Below are 18,961 nucleotides of genomic sequence, written 5' to 3'. Positions count from 1 at the left end.
CATTACGAAAACGTTTGAAGCCTATATTTTAAAGTTATTCTAAATTATGGAATAATTCATAAAAAATCCATATTTGTGGAGTTTTATAGTATTAAACCCATGATATATGGGGGTTTTGACTACAACTACATATATACTAGTAATAGTATAGTACAAAGTATTGTTGCCCCAGAAATGTAACTTTCTGGCTTGTGCTATCATTCCCAAAACCAGCAGGCTGAGACCATCGACCTTTATGTACGTCCACTGCCTCCCTTTAAAGAACCGTACAGAGGCTGTGACCTCCTGAAGCTGAAAATATCCTCGATTAAGACAGATTGAGATTGGGAGGATATTTCTTTAACAGACGCTTCATATTTGGCTGAGTGCAATCCCCCATATACTTGTACCGATAGTGTCTTTTTTGAGGGTGCGCCCACTTTAATGTATTCATTGAAGAAATCTATTAGTTCTTGCTGCCGGAGGTTCTTTAAAGCTGCAATCTGATTCATTAAAATTAGAAAACTTTTAGCATGCTACTTACTTAAGAGTTAAGAGTGGTTCCTGACCGATTTTCTAGTTGTTTGTATGTTACCCTAGCAATAGATAAAAATCGTCAGCTCGCCAATAAGAAAGGGGAAAGAGGAAAGTCTCACCTCAATCTCTCCTGTCAAATTTTAGGGTGCCATAAAAAATCTCTCCCCAATAGAATGAAGTTTCTTCACGCAAATTTTTGTGCTTTTCAAGCTTCATTTCAATCAGGGCATTTACATTACTCTGCAATAAAATCAATCAGTACATTTAAAAACACAAGTTTAACCCCAACAGGTTTCAGTCACAAGTACTCTTACGTCTTACCATGAATTCATCAGCAGGCATCTCATAAAGTTTATTCTCAAACTCCTCAAGGAATGATTGGACTCTCAAATGGATCTCTCCTGGATCCTGCCAAGCTCAACAAATTAAATTTCTTTTTGCAGACACAGAAGAACCTAAAGCATATTCCAAGACCAAGCACCTTATGGTGGGTTTTAACTTTTAAGTTACCTTTGCTGTTGATTGGACAATAAATTGCAAGCCTTGGATGCCACAATCATTCCTACATGCATGTTAAGATTTTTAAAATATTTTAGAACCTAAGTCATACATGTAGGGGAAAAAACTAGAGAGAAAAAAGCCCTCGACAAACCTCTGTGTAAGCATTGTTACGTATCCAAGTTGCTCAACTGAGCGAAGCTGGTGGAAAACTGGTTGCTTTGCAATAAAAGCAAAAAGCTGAAGTTTCACATTCAATATCGTACTATCCTGATGAACCTGCAACCAGCCACAAATTAAATTAGGTCTGTCAGGGTATGTTCTCCTACAAAAAGGCACGTTATACATATATTGACATATAATACAAATGCAAGTTAACCTGAATATAGTGGACCAAAGCAGAATTCTCATCACTTGGGTTTAAAACTTCCGCAGGGTAGAAGTGACTAATTCCACTTTCAAGCTTAACGATTCGATTTGTCAAATGCTCGGAAGGGAAAAGAGGTCTGGCTATGGGTTGGAGACCCTTGAAAAAAGTGCCTTCGATATGGATGACCATTTCCTCTGCTTCCTTTGGTTCAATGTTTCCTAATGTCAAATGGTAAATTAAACATAAAATATTACGTCAAGATTTCAGATTTGTAATATCTGATCAGTCGTGATGAATAAGATATATATGTGCACCTGCTGCATAACACTCTACAAAGGCTTTCGAGAGAAGCACTTTTGAAAATTTTGCAAGATCAGGAGCTTCTAGATGAGGAAGAACTTCTAGCTGTTCGGTCCAAGGCCATAATGCATCCGTCAAAATTAATGAGCAGTAATACGTAGCTTGTTCATATGGCTGCTCAAACTTGAAATTTTGGTACGCCTTTAAAGCGGTTTCCTGATCAACAAAAATAGGGGATTGAGAATCTAGTCAGGACTTCAAGTCAGGGGATTAGTCAGGGTTACTAACCCAGTCTAGATCATGCACTTAAGAAAATATAATTTTGTGATCTTTACTGCCATTGTGGTTAAGAAGTTGGTCCTCAGTCAATTAATCGGCAAGCCGTCATTTACGATATTCACATTATGCAATATTTACTTCTCACGGGATTGGTCTGGGACTATGCCATTTAAAATCATACTTACTAAATTGATTAAAAAAAAGGGACCTTACTTTCTAAAATTACAACACATATATAATGCTTTACTGTTAATGTGGCTAAGAGGTCAGTCGACGTCAATTAAAATCAGCAAACAGATCATGTTTGATATTCACTTCACGTGTAGCCATTTACCAAAGAGTTCACTATTTGCTTCTATCAAATTAGGAACCAAGTAGAACCAATCATAAGCTCACTGGCGTTTGGGATAGAGGTTGTTACAGAAACAGGCCAAATCCTTCTTAATTAAATCAGCCAAACCAGAAATCCCCAGTCCCTGCTTGTTTACCCTCTAAAATTATCAGATAAGCAAATTTAGCAATCACAAGAACACACTAGTATACGTCTTCTTAGTGTTTGACAAATAATAGCTACGCCGAAGAATCCAAGGAAGGAATACTGTTTTAATAAAAGTTATTTTTGTCATAACGAAGGTGAACCTTGAGGTCCGTCCAAATTCGATGTTGAAAAAGCAGTTGCTTTATTATGAATAACCTGAGCTTGTACAGGCTACAGAACTGATGTGTCATGTGACAGTTACTTGCATAGTTCATTATATAACAACTTACAAGTTTTTCTTGCTGACCCTAATGTAGGGGCTCATCTGAGAACATGGATTCACATACAGAATTTGATGCTAATTTAACTGTTTACCTTGATCACAGAAAATCTTTCTGGCTTTACTTTGAACTCCTGTATTTGCTCAAATATTTTGTCAACTAAGATCCTCATTTTGTGATTATAACCAGTCACAATAACCTGCCAGGAAAACAAATACGATTGGAAATTAATGGGAATAGTTTGCCGAATGAGTGGTTGTATGTTTGAGAAGAGCTTGTGCACAAGAATAAATTGAAATAGGAATTGTTGGGGCCACATGTAACACTACTAATGACAAATACCCCTACTTTAATACCATGTTAAGTTTGTGCACGCCCAAATCAAAACCAATTGGCAAGGACTGGAGTGGACCAGGATTATTATGCTCAAGTGATCTATGTGGGATTATATTCCACAAGCACAAAATGTTCCATGGGTTTAAAGCCTCCCCAAAGTGGTTTTAGCACAGATGGTTTTAGCATATTAAGAGATCACATGGATGAGTTTTAACCTCGATAGTATTGTCCTTGTATGCATGTAACTCAGCATACGCCACTAAGGTGAACCCCATATAAGGAGATGGAAACCAAAAACTACCAGAAATTTATCATTTCATAAACAGAGTTAACTATTTTCCCAATATGTCACCCATCTCATTAAGGGGTTGACGAGGGCTAACCGTTCATTATCCATTACTACTTTATCTTACTTTTGACTAAACTCTTGTCTTAATAGAAGATTAAACCAAAAAGATGGCAAATCAGAAGTCTACTTGACTAGCAACTCGTATCATACAGTGTGATTCAAAATATCAAACTGTGTTAAAGATTAATGGTTAACCTGAAACCCAGTATAAGTGCTGCTTATCACATAGTATAGATCGGCAACCTCAGCATCATAAGCTGCAAAACAAACAAATAAAAGTTAGTTCTTCTCAAGTAAAAGAGTAACGGCAGAACTACATTCTTATTGGCAGGTGATAATCTAAACTGTAAAGATGAATATAAAAGATGACCTCACTGTCAGGAAAAAGCTGTTATCCCCAATACAAAACTATTTCAGAGGAAAGTTTTACAGACTGATGGAGTTTTCCTGGTAGTTATGAAATATTAAGTGATACAAACATTCCCTCTCTATGCTTTTAGCATTTAGTTTGGAGAAAGATGATCAAAACTCAATAACAGATCACCTTGAAGATACACTAAGATAATTCATCACAGAATAGTATAAACTCATAGGAAAGATAGAATGTCATAATGACTTAATGTATCATCAGCTAATCAACTTTGCTTTGCTATTCACTGCTTTGTAGCAGAGACATGGATACAAATACTGGTGTCAAAGATGGTACAAAGTATCAGACATGATGGAAGAGCTCTACACAAATGAGTATGGAAAACCCTTCAGCTTTTACAAAAATAATCAGAGATTAAACTTCAATTATCATGTATGGTATAGCTCACCATATTCGTTCAAGTAGTCCATTAATAATTGGGTGAACAAATAAGTAAGAACCACTGCTTCTGGGGAGTGGCTTGTAAATGGACAATTGAAATTCATCTGAACATAAGCCTTGGGAATGAAAAACATGGTATCAGGCTTATACCATAACCTGGAATAAGACGACTTCCTTAACAGAACTGGAAATTTAACCTGAAGTAAAGCCAGTCACACGTTAGTAAAATGAGGATAGGTTATTATAGGATAGGCCATAGTGTGGCTAGAGATCCAACCTTTTCTGCAAAATCTTTAATCGACAAATCAGTCGGGATGAACACATTAGGTGCTGGAAGATGTAGATTTTGGTTTGGAGCTGCAGAAATCCATTGCTACAGAAGATACGGATATAAAGGACAGTTTCACAATATGCTAGGGGGGGGAATGGTTTATGAAATAAAAATAAGAAAAGCATCCTGCTCTGTAATGTTGGACAGATAACATCTAGCGTCTGACCTGTATTGCTGAACTATTAATATTCTCAAGGGAATAGCCAGTTCCATACCAAGGCTCAACCATGTCTGTTTGTCCTTCAAATTTCTTTGATTCCCAAAATATCCTGTCAAGAAGCAAATCATTGTTGACCTTACATGACACTAACAAGGGGACCAGCAAAATATGGCAGTTTATAGCCAAACAAGGAATAGCGATTTTAAAATCGAAACAGCAACGTCGGACAAAAAATAAGAGATCAGAGAAGTACCCAAAAAAAAAAATACTGTAAAAAATAAAATAAAAATAATTATAATTGGCAGTAACTGATAGATTTCTAATTGGCAGTAACTGATACAGGGCATGTTTCTGATATCTTGTAGCTAAATTAGTTAATTCTGTGTCGTTTGATTGAGTTTACTTTCTGCTTCTGCTCTTGTTAAGGGTATCTAACCATTAAATCTAATTAAAATAAAAGAACGTCGTATATTAGTGTCTTACAGTCAGCCTGCAACTCAGGAGGAGTTGTAAGAGTTATATGGAGCTTTTTGCCATGAGTTTTGGTTTTTGAGATGGTCTAGATAAAAGTTAGTTAATAGAGATGTACTTAATTCGTTTAATTTATCTCTAAGGGAAAGCATAAACACAAAGCAGGCCTCTCATAGGACCCATCAAGGTGATTATGGTCAGAACTTCTCTCCAAAGGTAGCACAGTTGGGTAAGCTGGTGCAGTTAAAAATTTATCGGTGATGTAGAGTTCGATATGAAAACCATGTAACCCAAACAAATTATTTACCCTACCGAAGACATTGCTACTTGTGTCAGTAAATGTCCGGCTATCGTTTTAAATATATTGGTCAGATCAAATATATCAACCGTCAGTAAAATTAACAGCTCAAATCTGAGAAAAACTTTGTAGCTAAAACGTGATTAGCAATCGATCAAAAAAAAAAAGGTGATTGGCACATACACGATCACTTACCTTACATTTTCAGGAGTTAGCTCATCAAGTATCATCTGTATAATGCCTGAGCTGAACTTAGAAGGCAATGAAGAACCTACTAGCCAGTCTTTTGCAGGATATAGCTGAAAATGCAAATTTGGCGAAAGCCATCATAAGAATCGAATTACATACATAAGTGGCAAACAAACAAATTTACATTTGTACTCTAATACATGCACTTGACGTATGAAAGGATCTTCACAGTACTGAAGAGGCAGAGAATAAGGGTTCATGGGGCTACAATCCTTGAGTTTGTATTAGAAAATGTGACTGAATTTTCTTTGGAAATGAACAGAATTTGCATTAAACCCAGAAAAAGAAAAAGAAGAAAAAAAAAAACTCATCTTTAAAATGCAGGTGTCGTCTTTGAACCAAAAACATATTCAGAAGAAAACAATACTTAAGGGAATAAAAAGAAAAGCTAATCAGCGAACTATGTTGGTTACATTATGAGGTTAAACAACATTTCTTTACTTAATATCACCAACTAAAGTAAAAAGAGGCCCATTGCAAGAAGGAACTACATGGTAGCATGTGGGAGTTTCACATAGTCACGAGTTCTTCAATATAGGAGTTTGTTTGAATGATTAATTGATGGACCTTTTGTCAATGTACTTACTATGGACCGCACTATCACTTGCACAACCATTTTAGTTAGCACTTCTAAGGTGTTACAAAACCAAATTGTTAGTTCATGAGTCACAAATATCTTAAACAAATACTTAAACCCAGACCAGATAGAACTCTGAATGTTACCCTACTTCTATAATATAAATTAACCCGGCAGATTCCAAGCGGTCAATCTATGCTTCTAAAAAGAATAGTAAATTTGTGCTTTTACACAGATACAAACATCAAGAGGATACAAATGGTACACACAAAAGATCGGGCTTGGAAGCAACTGTGGAACTAGTTCAAAATAAAATAAAAAGATTTACACACACAAAAGAAGCCGAGGAATAAAAGGACAGAAGGGAATGCTAAGTCTACAATTCCGAATATAATTAAGTAAGCTTATGATAACTTACCTGCATGCTTGATGAAACTTCTACCACATAATCGATTGGAGGAGTTTTATCTTGGTAATGGAATGCAGTCTCATAAATGGCAGAAAGCTTAACCAACAAATTACATTATGTCATAATGCGGAAACTCCAAAGAGAATAACAGATGGTATAATTGAACAAAATTTTCAAATTCATATACCTCATCAAAAATCCATTTATTAACACCAGATTGTCGCAAAAGGATAATATATTTGAACAACAATCCAACAATATCTTCTGTGTGCTCTGCCATTCAGTTTACAAAAAGCAATATCAGAGTCCAATATTAGATAGGGATTTAAATCTATTCATGATGAATTAGAAAACAAAATATCAAGCTCGTAAAGACCATAATCATCAGGACTTAACGCAGAAACATAAGTGAAGGCACTAACCATTGCCAGCGTCAGTAAGATCAATGGTGACTTTAAAAAATGCAAACTCGTTATTCCAATTCTCTCCACCAGCGTACAAATATGTTGCCCAACCTACATGTTTGTGCAGATATAAAGATTAAAGAGATCATACAGAGTCTGTAAACAATCAGCTAATGTAAAGTTCAAGAAATATCAAGAAACTAAATTCCACAAATATAATAGAAGAACTATAAAAAGAAATATTTCGCTGAATAATTTTAGAGACGATGTATGTAAGTACGTATTAGCGCTCTGTATATCATGAAATGTTAGTGTAAGTATAAGGATGCTTGGAGAAAAGAGTAGCAGAAGAAAAGATGCCATAGACACTATCCACAAAAATGTCGAGCAACCCCTCTTGGTTAATTGATTATTATAGCAATCCCCATGCTAGAAAAAATCATAAAGAATTCATAAGGATTCCCATTTCTGTAATCACATTAATGAATGAGAACAAGTAGAAATTAACAACTGACAGAACTACCAAGGTAAAACACTTAAAAAATGATAGACTTATCAAATTTACAAAACCAACCAAGCTACTTTTTACATAGAATTAGGTTTCAGCTTTATGGTATCAGGTAGGGAGGCATCTAGCAATCAACATATCTAAAGATCAAACAGAAGAAGATGAAAATAATTCTTGATGTTAACCTCTGTATAAATAATGAACGCACCCTTTCACTACTGAAAAATCTGACCAAGGCTTTAGCAAAGAACATGAAACTGGGTCTAAACAGAGAGAGAAAAAAAGTGGCAGCATCAATAACAGTATTGGAGCCAAAAAGATGGGTGGGGCTGGGGAAGAAGATTGGCAGAATCAAGAAAAGAAACAAGAATCGTGACATAGGGAGCGGATGGAAAAACATTAATAGACTTATAGTCTTATCAACATGTCACTTCATCTCTGAACATACTCATGACTTCAATGATCTCTATTTATAGCTGTAATTAACTGATTCTGGACACCATGAGTAATTAAAGTGTTAGCCGACAACTTCAAGCTCCTTCACAGAACTTCATACTAGTTTCCACCTTCCAATTAAGAATACAGTACATAACTGAGCAGTTTGCTACGTAAGACCTGAATTTCTATAGCATACTGGAAGCATTTAACAAGGAAACAATAACCCGCAGCGAGGAACAGTCCACACATCAAAATAATTACCCAAAAACTCACCTAGCGTTTTCAAGATGCAAAACAAAGATCCTTCTCCTTCATGACCAATCAAGTGACCAAGATACGTACACGGTGCTTCTTTAAAATGGATGATGGTTGGAGTGATAGGCCATATAATTTTTAATTTGTGACCTTGCCTTATGGGGATAGCTTTTACAAGAATCTGAAAAAGAGGGGTGCAGAAAGAAAATCAACAACAAGTATTGTTTTTAAATTTGAGATTCACAACCATGACAAATGCTCCTCGACATACGCAAATTTCGAAAACAAGCCCAAAAGCAATGATTTCATCTAGAGTGCGAATGAAAGTACAGTTATTTAGTTAGAGTTCATAATAAGTACCTGAAGATGTTCAGCCTTACAAGGGTGACCCGGATAATGGAAACAACTTTTATCAGTATTTTGAATTTCTTTGAATTTCTGATCCACCAAACTTTGAAGGTCATCAAGATTCTCTGTCAATCATTCATGACTTGTGAGAGGAAATTGAAAAAATTACCATCAATATCAAATAGTTACGAACTGCAACTTACTTTTTCCATAAATGACCAAACACATGATATTAGAAGAGTAGTGTTCTTCGTAGAATTTAATAAGCTCATTTCTTGTATCCAGCCCTTTTTGTTTTGGACGAACCTCTAATGTATCCCAATTCCCTACAGTTGACATACTAGTGCATAAAGATAGGATAAAGGATGACTAACAGAAGTAACATCAAGGACAAAGAAAGTAACATATCATTTTGACTACGAGTGAACCTCAACCTCTTAAGAAAACAGAACAATAATGACTGAAAGAGTGCATGCCTTCACTGACTCCACGACATTTATAATGAAATGAGACCGCTGTACAGAAGTCCACCAGTGAGGGATTTTAAATGCTTACCTATACCAAATTTATGATACGGGTGACCTTCTGCATATAGATGCTGCTGAAGCTGAATAACCAAATATGTACAGAAGAAGCAGTAAGGGAGTGTGTTTTATCTATGTAACAGTCATTGTCTAATAGAACTGAAAACTACAATAGAAATTAAAAATAGAATAGGCAATCCATATCAAAGTGAGAAAGAAAAAGAATAATAACTATATAACTAACTATTCTACTGCGTATGTTATAAATTTAACTGAATTCTCATCTACAAAGGATCTAAGCAATCCCAACCTTATCCAGCATGCTATAATTATTCCTATTTGTGCATGACAGCTAAGGTACATTCCCCTACTAGAATCAATACGTGTATCTTAATCTAGTGGTTCTTCTAATTGTACGTGATCACTTCAAGCTTTAAGTGCTGATATGTGCGTATATCTCCATTTAATATCTTTGTCATTTAATAAGCACTTTTTTCCAGACACATTCTTAATATGCTAACAACAAAATTATATATGATATTGCAACCAGTAGATAGTCCTCATAGTTCCTAATACCTGAGACATCCTCCAAGCATCTGACAATAAATTCTTCTGATTTTCTGGATAAGAGGAAAAAGAAAGAACTGTTGCCACTGGACATATTCAAAAACACGAAAAATCGCAGTACATGCATACTTTTAAACAAAGCAACTCACCAGAATCAACTGCTTTTATTTCCCTCATGGTAGCATCAGCAGACATCAAAGGTTTAATAAAGAACTGAGCAAACCTAAGCAAACAGAAATACAATGTCCATTGTCTAAAAATGTAAGCAGATAGAAGAGGAGGGGAAACCGCAGCTGCCAAAAAAAGTTAACAGAACGCGACCTATCGAGAGCTTCTTCGAAAGAGTCTGCATTGACATCGAAATAGAAGTTTGTATGCTCGGATGACGTATAAGCATTCTGAGAGCCTCCATGCTAAAGAGTAACATAATATAATATCTTTAGTACGAAAAAGCAGCTGGATCTTAACACGGAAATAATTTATTAAATGTAGAAAACATATTTTTATTTTGAATATTTTGGGCGTCTTTTTATATGCGAATGTTGTATAAAGTAAGAACCACTAATGAGTATCTTGAAACATGATTCATCAAATTACTGAAGGAAATTCATATAGACAATCAGTATTAAGAAAAAACTAAATTATAATCAGTCTTAAGTGCATTTCAAACATGATCCATGATCCGACAACTGGTCCATAAATTTTATCATTGATTGTTTTTATGAACAACTGATGGTACAAATTATTAAATGGGGTAATACCTAAAAGGTGGATCATTTTATGCAAAATGGATTATAGAACACGGACGAACAACATTCATGATGGAAGCACATAATACATTTTTCTACTATGAATAAGATATATGAAGTCGATTTTAAAGTACATTCAATCTTAAACATATCCAAATTATATATATCAAAGAAATTTTGTTTACAAATGATAAGGATAACGGCCATTTCAGAATCATAATGAACAAGATGCTCAACAGCCCCTTTTTTTCATTTCAATATGAATACACAAACTTCGAAACGACGACATTAGGTGAACATGAAGCAAAACCCATCAAGGAAAAAACGTTGAAGAAGGAGAAACTGAAAGCATATGATTCCTTTAAAATACCTCAGAAATGTACTTTGAATAACCGTCCTCCACTGGATATTTTTCACTTGCAAAAAACAGCATATGCTCTGCAAAACAAATTCAAACAAAACATTGCACCGCAAATAAGTAACTAGAAATTCTTAAATGATGGGCATTGACACCCTCTGAACAGTAATGATGCCTAAAATTGGTCCACACCACTAACATGTATGAAAACTTTTCCACAATTATTAACGAAACTTCATCCATTAGGACCATTACACGAAGAAGTAGACACAAAAATGATTTCCTAAGGTTACAAAATTAATATAAAAAGTGCAAGATTAGCAATCATATTTTATCAACATAATTCAAGCTCAAAACATCTATTACTGTATTTTCTACTCAATTCCACCTAATCTGGAAACTTGAACCAAACAACACCTGATATCATTAACAAGCAACATAAAGAACTAAATGAAATACAAAAAAAAAAGTACTCCCTCCTATTAGGAAAAGTGATACTTTCACTTTTCCAATTTAGCCTATTTTTAGGCAAAAACGAACAGGTGAAAGTATCACTTTCCTGAAAGTGAGGTAGTATAAGCTAACGATTTTTAGTTGAAAAACTTACCTAGAAAGTGGGCAAGTCCTTCAAGACCTTCAGGGTCACTAAAATGACCCACACCAACGCACATAGATGCAGCACACTGAAACATTTTATCAAATACATGAGAAATATGAGAAATCACAAGGATAGGAATATGAGAAAACCAAAGAAAAAAGAGAAGAAGAAGGACCTTATCAGTTTCTGGATCACTAATGAGAAGAACTTCAAGAGAGTTAGGGAGAACGATTCTTCGATATTCTCTCTTGTCAGTAAGAGGTTTAATTATTACTTCTTCTTCGACTGTAATTCCGACCGCCATTGTTTTCTTCTTCTTCTTCTGGTTTTAAGGGTTTAAGTCTTCTTTTTCTTTCTCTCACTTTTGCTTTTCTTCCAGTCTTCAAGAACGACGTCAATTTATGTACTGTCTAAACTGAAAAGTAACTTTTGCACAAGAAAATTGTTTTGTTTTTTAAACAGGTGGTGCTATGATGCGGATATCTTCATATTAATATCAAGGCGCTCGCAATTTTCCACCGTTCGATCATGCCAAAGATGACACATCTCAGAATTTATGATTAAAAAGTGAAGTTTTATGCTGTGAATAGAGTGTTGAGATGCACACTGCACACATTGCAAAAACTCTTCACAAAACACAAAGCCCTGGATGGAATCTTTTTCTGGACATGGGTATCTCTTATGGTCACATGTGATTGGTGGTTTGTGTGATGTTTAAATATTCATTGGATGCCTAAAATATTTTTGTTGTCTAATTTTCCTAAAAATAAATTTTGAGAAAATTGATAACGAGAATATAGGAAAAAAATAGTGATTGAGAGCATATTTTTGACGTAGCAATTATCACATCCAACTACTAGATGTATGGATGTGGCTCATATTTTTCAATAATTGGTTATGATGCTTCAGGAATAAAAAATGCTCGAGCAAAAAGCATTCTGAAAATTTAGAGCCTGTTTGGTACAGTTTTCAAAAATAGTTTTCCACTGTTTTAAAAATATATTTTTTTTTCTTTGTTTTCATTTTCTAAAAATTGTTTGGTAAACTGTTTTTGAAAACAAGGAAAATCAACTAATCGGATCAAATGTAAAGATTCGTCCAAGATATAGTGATATTAGTCATGACTCACTTGCAGTCAGTCCCCCAATCTCTTACTTTGTTTTGAAAAGAAAAGAAGAACAAAAAAAAAAAAAAAAAAAAAAAAACACATAAAACAATAATTTGTTGTTTTCATTTTTTTTGTTTTCAAATAGAAAACAGATAGAAAACATTTTCTGAAAACGTCCCTATCAAACGTGTTTTCTCCGATTTTCTATTTTCTCTGTTTTTGAAAACTATACCAAACAGGACCTTAGTACTCCGAATTTATATTCTTAAAGCAATTGCAATGGTGCGAGCATAACCAAAGACCAAAAACAAAACAAAAAAAAACAAAAAGATTTGGTTTGGTCCGTGATGCTACGCTACGGTAGAGGAGCATATTTGGTCGAGCGCATATATAATGTTCGTCTGTTGAGGGACGGGGTACAAAACATCGCTTATTTAGGGCGTAGATAGTAACAACGCCTGTTTTGGGGCGTAGATTATATTAACGCATGTTGCGGCGCGAGTGTATAATGAACGCGCCATGGAGAGACGAAGTTTTTATCAACAACGCCTGATGAAGAGGAATTAATACCAACGCATGTCCTCAAGCGAACTTTATAGGTTCGCCCCACTATACACACTACACCACACGTGTGCAGGCGGAATAACCTATAACCAATGTAGTCAATTTCGTCCATACCGGCCGAAATATCGGCGATATTACCGGTATCGGACACTGAGCGATACGGAAATCCCGATATCGCAATACGATTTTTTTGCCGATAATACCGTCCGATACGGGAAATACAGTACACCGATAATATCGGTATTATCGGCGATATTTGTCATTTGCTGTAATTTCTGAGGGCATTTTCGTGATTATAAGAGAAGGGAAGAGATTTAATCCCTAAATCCCATCGATACGCAAAGGGTAGAGATTAAATTCCAAAAATTTCGTTGCAGGTTCTTCTTCTCTATTTTAATGGCGAGATTCAGTTGATTCTATCTTAACAAGAGGTTAGTTTTGATCATTAATCGATTATGTCAATCTATGTCAACTATTTCAAATGGATTATGTCAATCTTTGTTCATACTTTGGTGTATTTTAGGGTTTTTAAGAAAACTATTGGAATGTAATTTGGTTTTGATCATTAACAAATACTGGTAGTCTGGTACCCAAAACTGATGCTAGATTTTTGCAATTTAGGTCCAAGGGAAGATACATCTTATATGCATATCCAGCAAAGGGAAAGTCGCTGAAGAAACATCAAAACAGTTCATCTAGCAACTGGGTATTAAAATAGATAGCTCCATGTCTTTACAGATTACAACGATTTTAATTTTTGTGTACTGATTTTCACTGCTTACATATTAATCCCAAAGAAGCTACAGTTGTGTGATAATATTCTTTCTATAATGTCTTTCTTGCTTGGTTCAGGTCTATTTACATACTTATTGCACTTTTGTTTTGTTTGTTTCTGTTTTAGGGATTTGGATTTGAATTTTCTGTTTTACTTATTGCTACTGATTTCCTTAAGATTGGTTGTTGATGGAAATGTTGAGGTTTAATCTGTTGTGTTGTTGATGGAAATGTTGAGGTTTTTAATTTGTTGTGTTGTTGATGATAGTATTAGTATGTAGTTGCATACATTATCAGTCTGTTCCTGGGATTTAATTTGTTTTATTTCTGTTGTAGGTTGTGATTATGGATTCTTCTAATGCATCAAATTCAAATACGGCAAACACTACCTGTGATTTATTGCCCTCTTCTTCGGCTACTCAAACTAAAGATCCAGCATGGGAATGGGGTGAACGCCAAGACCTAGCAAATCAAAATATAATTACTTGTTTGTTATGTAAGAAATTAATTCGTGGTGGTGGAATTACTAGGCTTAAGGAGCATCTTTTACATATTAAAGGGAATGTTTCTTCATGTCCAAATGTGTCCATTGATATTATGAACAAAGTTGGTCTGGTGAATTCTGTAAAGAGGACCAAAAAAGCTCATAAGGATAACATTGATTTAGCGTATCGGCGTGCAAACAACTCAGATGAAGCCTCTGATGCTAATACCGATGTTGAAGAACAAGAAGTTGGAATTGATGGCAATATGGGCAGTCGTGGTGCTGGTGCTAGTGCTGGTGTGGGTGCTAGTCAACTAGTTTCTCAGAATCAGACAAAGAGAAAGAGGATAAGCCAAAGTAATAGTAGAGGTCCAATTGATTTATATATGAAGACAGACCACCAAAAAACTCAACAGGCCACTCTTGAAAGAGACTCAGCTGTGAAAGAGAAGTTAATGAAGACTGCATGGAAATGCATTTCAGCTTGGATGACTGAGAATTCAGTATCATTTAACACTGTTCGTTGCCCAAGTTTCAAAGAAATGATATATGCAATAGGCGACTATGGGAAAGGTAAGCAGTTGTGATATGCTCAGTTGATTTTAGCTATAATACGTGCTTTAATCTGTTCTTCTTATCATATATTCATTTGGTTTACTTTTGCTTTTTATGTTGTTTTTTGTTAGCTATGCCCCCACCATCTTACCATCAGATTCGTACGAATCTTTTCAAGGACCGGTTAGTAGAAATGAAGAAATTTGTTGATACATTTAGGGAACATTGGAAGAGGTTTGGATGTTCTATCATGTCTGATGGCTGGACAGACGGGAAAAAGCGACATCTTATTAACTTTTTGGTGAATTGTCCGAAAGGGACAGTTTTTTTGAAGTCTGTGGATGCGTCAAACAGAACCACTGATGCTGATTTTATACGTGGGCTTGTAAAAGAGGTAATTAACGATGTTGGGGAAGAAAATATAGTTCAGTTCATTACCGATAATGGTTCAAATTTTAAAAAGGCAGGGAAAGATTTAATGCTTGAATACCCAAATATGTTTTGGACTCCTTGTGGTGCTCATTGTGTTCAGTTGATGCTAGAAGAACTTGGTGGCAAGCTTCCACGAATCAAGACAGCCGTCATTCTAGGTAAGAGACTCGTTACATATATTTATGCTCATTTTCAAGTATTAAGCTTAATGAGGGATATGATCGGTGGTGAATTACATAGGTCTACAAAGACTAGATTTGCAACTCAGTACTACACACTAGAAAGTCTTGCAAAGTATAAAACCCATTTGCAAATAATGTTTGTGAATGATAAGTGGTTGAAAATGAGGTTTGCAAAAGAAACTATGGGAATTAATGTACTTAAAATTGTCACAAGCGGTACATTTTGGTAAGATGTTGATTATTCTTGTAGAGTGCTAAAGCCTTTGGTTAAGGTTGTAAGGTTAGTGGATATCGAGCGCAAACCTACAATGCCTTGTTTTTATGAAGCAATGAGGATAGCAAGGGAGAAACTCGAGGAGAATTTCAGTCAAGATGATAGTACTTGGGCTGTAATTAAGGCTATCTTTGATAAAAGATGGAAGAATAACTTCAATCATGCTCTACATTGTGCTGCATATTATTTAAATCCTTCCATATTCTACAAAGTCCCTGCTCATCTAATGGATAATGATCTTAAGTACATAGAAATCAAAAGGGGACTTCATACAGCAATGCAAAGGCTTATTCCCAATGAAGAAGATCTTGAGAAAGCTACAACTGAATTGAGAGACTACAGTGATGCTAACGGGATATTGGGAACTCCGGTTTGCAAAAAAAGAAGATATAAAGATCAACCTCGTAAGTTTGTTTGTTATGTAAGTTGAAGGTTTGATTACATCTGTGTTACCTATGCATTTGTATAATTATTTTGTCCGTGTTTATGACAGATGATTGGTGGATTACATATGGAGGAATCGATACCCCAAACCTACAAAAATTTGCAATAAGGGTATTGAGTCTTACTTGTTCTGCTTCCCCGTGTGAGCGAAACTGGAGCACATTTCAGAATGTAAGTATTCTAATCTTGTTGAGTCTTACTTGCACTGATTATTTTTCATGTATTACCATTTTCCTGTAAGGGTATTTAGACCATATGTATGCCTGTAATTCAGTTTCCTGAGGTGCCGCGACACACCAAGTTGTAGTGAATGTGTAATGTGTTACCATTGTATACCACTATATGAGCAAGAGTAGGGCATTTTTCATTGTTCCATATGATGTCATGTGCTAATGATCCAAATCAGTCTATGACCCAAAATCAAAATGATCATGGTATTGTTCTCTGTGCTGCCATCGCTACCTTTGATGGACCGGTGGTGAGTCAATCTAAACCTGTCTTCTCCTTTTCCCTGCATTTAGGGTCGCTAAATACTAAGTTATGTTCCAACACACTTGATTTATATTTGGCTTTTCTATTTGGTTCAATTTATAATGATGAACATCAAGATTCAATCTGTTTGATGTGTTTCATTTCATTTACTTATTATCCTTTCGTCTTTCAGTTGCATTCAAAGAAGCGAAATCGCATAAAACAACAAAAATTGAATGATAGCGTCTTTATTCAATACAACAAGAAATTGGAACGTCGATACAAAGAAATCAGTCAATATAATGATGATCCGAAAGCTCATGATCCCATTTTTCTGGATGAGCGTGATGACAATGATGAATGGTTGGCTTTAGAGAATTTGGATGACTTGGTTGTACAAGGAGATAATGTTATTTTGGATGATTTGCAAGATATTGTTGGTGAAAAAGGTATGCCAGTTGTTGGTAAAAGTGCTTGTATCTCCCGACGCAAATCTACTTATCCAACTGACTCTGAATATAGTGGATATGATACTGATGACTTGATGTTGGACTCTAATTATGGACTACTTGGTGGAGATGATGGAGCTACGGAAGATTATGATATCTATGATGAATCGAATGATTTTGATTAAAATTGTAATGTCCATGTTTAATTATGTTTTCAGATTGTGAACTTTAAAGTTGTGAATTCTCCCATTTTTCCAATTTGAACTTCATACGACGACTCTTATGTTTTGAATGAACTTGTTTGTTTTTCTAAAATTGATGCATTTTAATGTTGTATAATTTTGTGTGAAACAATATAAATTATAGATATAAATTTAGAACCGATATCTCCCCGATATTTGAAACCGAGATCTCCCCGATACAATGTTGTACCAGTGTACCGGTCCTCAGCCGAGACAAACCGGTATCCGATATTGACTACATTGCCTATAACCTCTTGGGGTCTTCTCCTCTTTTCTACGTGCTTCATCACAGCGCTTCTCTAACTCTGTTTTCTAAATTCTCAAACAGCAACAAAAAAAAGAAAGAAAAAACGAGAAATTAACCTTACTTTTCCCACTCGATGAGGTATATTTCTTCTCTTTATCTCTTCAGTATGGGGCGTTGGTGTAAACGTCTGATTCAAGCGCACTTTAAAAGTTCCTATGTCAACGGACGAGCATTATATCCACGCCTTATCACTTTATACTACCGCCTCAACCAAACGTACTTTTAAGTTCCGCTCGATCAAATATAGTCTTGGTCCGGGTTTCAGACCAAATATACTCTGATATTTGGTTTTATTCCAGTTTTTTGTCTTTACTCCGTTCCATTGTGGTGGGTTTGTGGACCAAAATTTTAGTTTTGATTGTCCATTGTGGACGCTCTTACTCATTACCTACGTGGCTCAAAGAGCTTTCCGAATATATATGTTTTACGAAAATCTAGTTTGTATATTTGATAGGTACAGAGATTTTAAGTAATTTTTGATTTATTTTTTAAAATGATGGTATTTTTAATTGGGTTTTGTTCACTTGTGCATCCATGTGCACAAAACATTTTAACCATCAAAAATATATATATAGTGTTAATTGCTACAAGTTGATTGTAGGTTATATTTATATAATGTAAGGGTTCCTCACCAAATTTTACGACAGAGCAGAAATTTTCTTTTCGTTTTTTATCGGTAAAGATAAAATTATGGATTGACAAAATTGATAGTTCAAAAGGTATGAATTACCCATGCCAAAATATAAAAAGAGCGGAAACGCAAGAGAAAGAAAAGAAGTGGTAACATGCCACCAAATTATTTAAACATGATCAAAGAAAATGTTAAACATAACTCTAGACGAGTTAATGACTCAAACTCTCTAAAAACCACGTGAAAAGAAGATACTTGGCTTTATTAATTAATAGTCGAGTAATTGCTGACGTTCTCATCAATGACTCTCAAATACCTCACCTGGAATAAGCTCTAGAAAATCACCCCAAGGATGAAATTCCAAATTGTTGTCATTATCTTATGGTATCGAGGAACATGTATGTCAGGGATGGATAGCAGTTGAGATATCATCAAACATAAAATTCGAATTCAACTTAGACCAAAAATGCACATCATAATTATCTAGCAAAGGAGAAGTGAAGAAGGGTGTGAACAATTGATTCAAGTTTATAGCAATATAGGCAGATGTCAGGCCTCGAATCATGTCTAAGTAACAATTAC

General features: G+C 35.2%; 2 protein-coding genes and 1 long non-coding RNA gene across 5 annotated transcripts; 2 read left to right on the top strand and 1 right to left on the bottom strand.

Annotated features, from left to right (window-relative positions):
• LOC113310373 (insulin-degrading enzyme-like 1, peroxisomal) lies at positions 1-11,876 on the bottom strand. Of its 3 annotated transcripts, none has more exons than XM_026559029.1 (26): positions 11,638-11,876; positions 11,472-11,547; positions 10,877-10,944; positions 10,079-10,170; positions 9,907-9,980; positions 9,767-9,810; positions 9,222-9,273; positions 8,870-8,992; positions 8,679-8,791; positions 8,337-8,499; positions 7,136-7,228; positions 6,901-6,986; positions 6,723-6,809; positions 5,674-5,777; positions 4,716-4,818; positions 4,496-4,591; positions 4,226-4,415; positions 3,603-3,664; positions 2,817-2,921; positions 1,699-1,900; positions 1,394-1,602; positions 1,169-1,293; positions 1,027-1,078; positions 838-924; positions 640-756; positions 1-488 (listed from the first exon to the last, which is right to left on the bottom strand). In XM_026559029.1, exons 1-26 carry the CDS (start codon positions 11,764-11,766, stop codon positions 234-236), a joined length of 2,907 nt encoding a protein of 968 aa, XP_026414814.1. In that variant the 5' UTR covers positions 11,767-11,876; the 3' UTR covers positions 1-233. The 3 variants fall into 3 exon arrangements, with proteins under 3 accessions (XP_026414814.1, XP_026414812.1, XP_026414813.1); XM_026559027.1 differs by having other exon boundaries at positions 407-482; positions 636-756; XM_026559028.1 differs by lacking the exon at positions 9,907-9,980 and having other exon boundaries at positions 407-482; positions 636-756; positions 9,767-9,786; positions 9,981-10,170.
• A 2,782-nt stretch (positions 11,877-14,658) lies between these two features.
• Positions 14,659-16,167, top strand: LOC113312195. The gene is made up of 4 exons (XM_026560951.1): positions 14,659-14,965; positions 15,079-15,727; positions 15,812-15,950; positions 16,087-16,167. The coding sequence occupies exons 1-4, from the start codon at positions 14,659-14,661 to the stop codon at positions 16,165-16,167; spliced, it is 1,176 nt and encodes a 391-aa protein (XP_026416736.1).
• A 27-nt stretch (positions 16,168-16,194) lies between these two features.
• Positions 16,195-16,969, top strand: LOC113308419. The gene is made up of 3 exons (XR_003339786.1): positions 16,195-16,239; positions 16,329-16,450; positions 16,944-16,969. It is a non-coding gene; the product is annotated as an uncharacterized LOC113308419 (long non-coding RNA).
• The last annotated feature ends 1,992 nt before the right edge of the window (positions 16,970-18,961 follow it).

Source organism: Papaver somniferum, chromosome 9, assembly GCF_003573695.1.
Source record: "Papaver somniferum cultivar HN1 chromosome 9, ASM357369v1, whole genome shotgun sequence".
NCBI lineage: Eukaryota > Viridiplantae > Streptophyta > Magnoliopsida > Ranunculales > Papaveraceae > Papaver > Papaver somniferum.
This window is presented reverse-complemented; position numbering and strand designations above follow the sequence as displayed.

Excerpts from the sequence above, each read along its gene's own strand:
- LOC113312195 (XM_026560951.1), top strand. The coding sequence starts at position 14,659 with ATGGGCAGTCGTGGTGCTGGTGCTAGTGCTGGTGTGGGTGCTAGTCAA. Across the intron at positions 14,966-15,078 it reads AATAGGCGACTATGGGAAAG|CTATGCCCCCACCATCTTAC; the intron begins GTAAGCAGTTGT and ends GTTTTTTGTTAG. Across the intron at positions 15,951-16,086 it reads AAGATGATAGTACTTGGGCT|AAATCAAAAGGGGACTTCAT; the intron begins GTAATTAAGGCT and ends TTAAGTACATAG.
- LOC113310373 (XM_026559029.1), bottom strand. The coding sequence starts at position 11,766 with ATGGCGGTCGGAATTACAGTCGAAGAAGAAGTAATAATTAAACCTCTT. Across the intron at positions 10,945-11,471 it reads AGGACTTGCCCACTTTCTAG|AGCATATGCTGTTTTTTGCA; the intron begins GTAAGTTTTTCA and ends TTTGTTTTGCAG. Across the intron at positions 3,665-4,225 it reads GGACTACTTGAACGAATATG|CTTATGATGCTGAGGTTGCC; the intron begins GTGAGCTATACC and ends TTTGTTTTGCAG.